Source organism: Branchiostoma belcheri, unplaced genomic scaffold (genome assembly GCF_001625305.1).
Source record: "Branchiostoma belcheri isolate BF01 breed outbred unplaced genomic scaffold, Haploidv18h27 scaffold358, whole genome shotgun sequence".
Lineage (NCBI taxonomy): Eukaryota > Metazoa > Chordata > Leptocardii > Amphioxiformes > Branchiostomatidae > Branchiostoma > Branchiostoma belcheri.
In genome coordinates this window covers 86,024-86,752 of record NW_017803974.1, presented here as the reverse complement: position 1 = coordinate 86,752, position 729 = coordinate 86,024, and the positions used below count along the sequence as shown (strand labels likewise).

Below are 729 nucleotides of genomic sequence, written 5' to 3'. Positions count from 1 at the left end.
TGTGTCTGCCTCCTTGCGTAGGTTGACATCTTCGTCCTGTAAATTTGTCTGCCGCTTGCTGAAAAACAAAATGCCATACGCACTGCGTCATGCGCAGATCTTTCCATATAAGGGCAAATACAAGATCCCTTCTTCAGACTAATCGCGAACATCTCTGATATTCATGCATCTCTGATAGGTAAAGACTGCTCAAACGTTGTTTGTCAGTGCAGTGCAAATGTACGAGCAAGCACAGCCGGTCCGGTCCCCTGTTGTGGGGCCCGGCTACAGTCAAACCAGCGGACCACAAACCCAAGCACCTTCTGTCCACCAGAGTGGTCTGCACGGGCGTGCCTGCCATGGCAACGCCGCTTATCACAAGCGGCAGAAAGGGCTAGAAACGTCTTCAGACACGTACGAAGATGCCGAGACCGTAAATCTGCCACCGCCAATTCGCGAGGCACGGCTGCAGCGGGCTGGGTTACGGGGAGAACCGCCCATGGAGGGGGCTGATGGCAGGAACATCAGGCGTCATGTCAATTCACCTGACGCGACGGACACGTCTACAGGTAACCAAAGTTATATTTTGTTTTCGTGTTTTAAAATCTGAGTTTATTTACAATCTTTATATTTTCATTTCAGTGTACCGACACTCTTTTTAAACAGTCTGTGGCAGGGCTCGGTCTTGTAACGGTTTTTTTTTTGACGAGACCCTTTGCGTTTTTTTTTTTTTAAATTCTGCACCGGTAT

General features: G+C 48.8%; 1 protein-coding gene across 1 annotated transcript in view; it reads left to right on the top strand.

Annotated features, from left to right (window-relative positions):
* Positions 1 to 217: 217 nt before the first annotated feature.
* LOC109475954 overlaps positions 218 to 729 on the top strand; it is a 9,412-nt gene continuing 8,900 nt past the window's right edge. The window contains exon 1 of the mRNA XM_019776763.1: positions 218 to 548. Coding sequence (XP_019632322.1) covers positions 218 to 548 — 331 coding nt within the window. The remainder of the gene's footprint in view (positions 549 to 729) is intronic.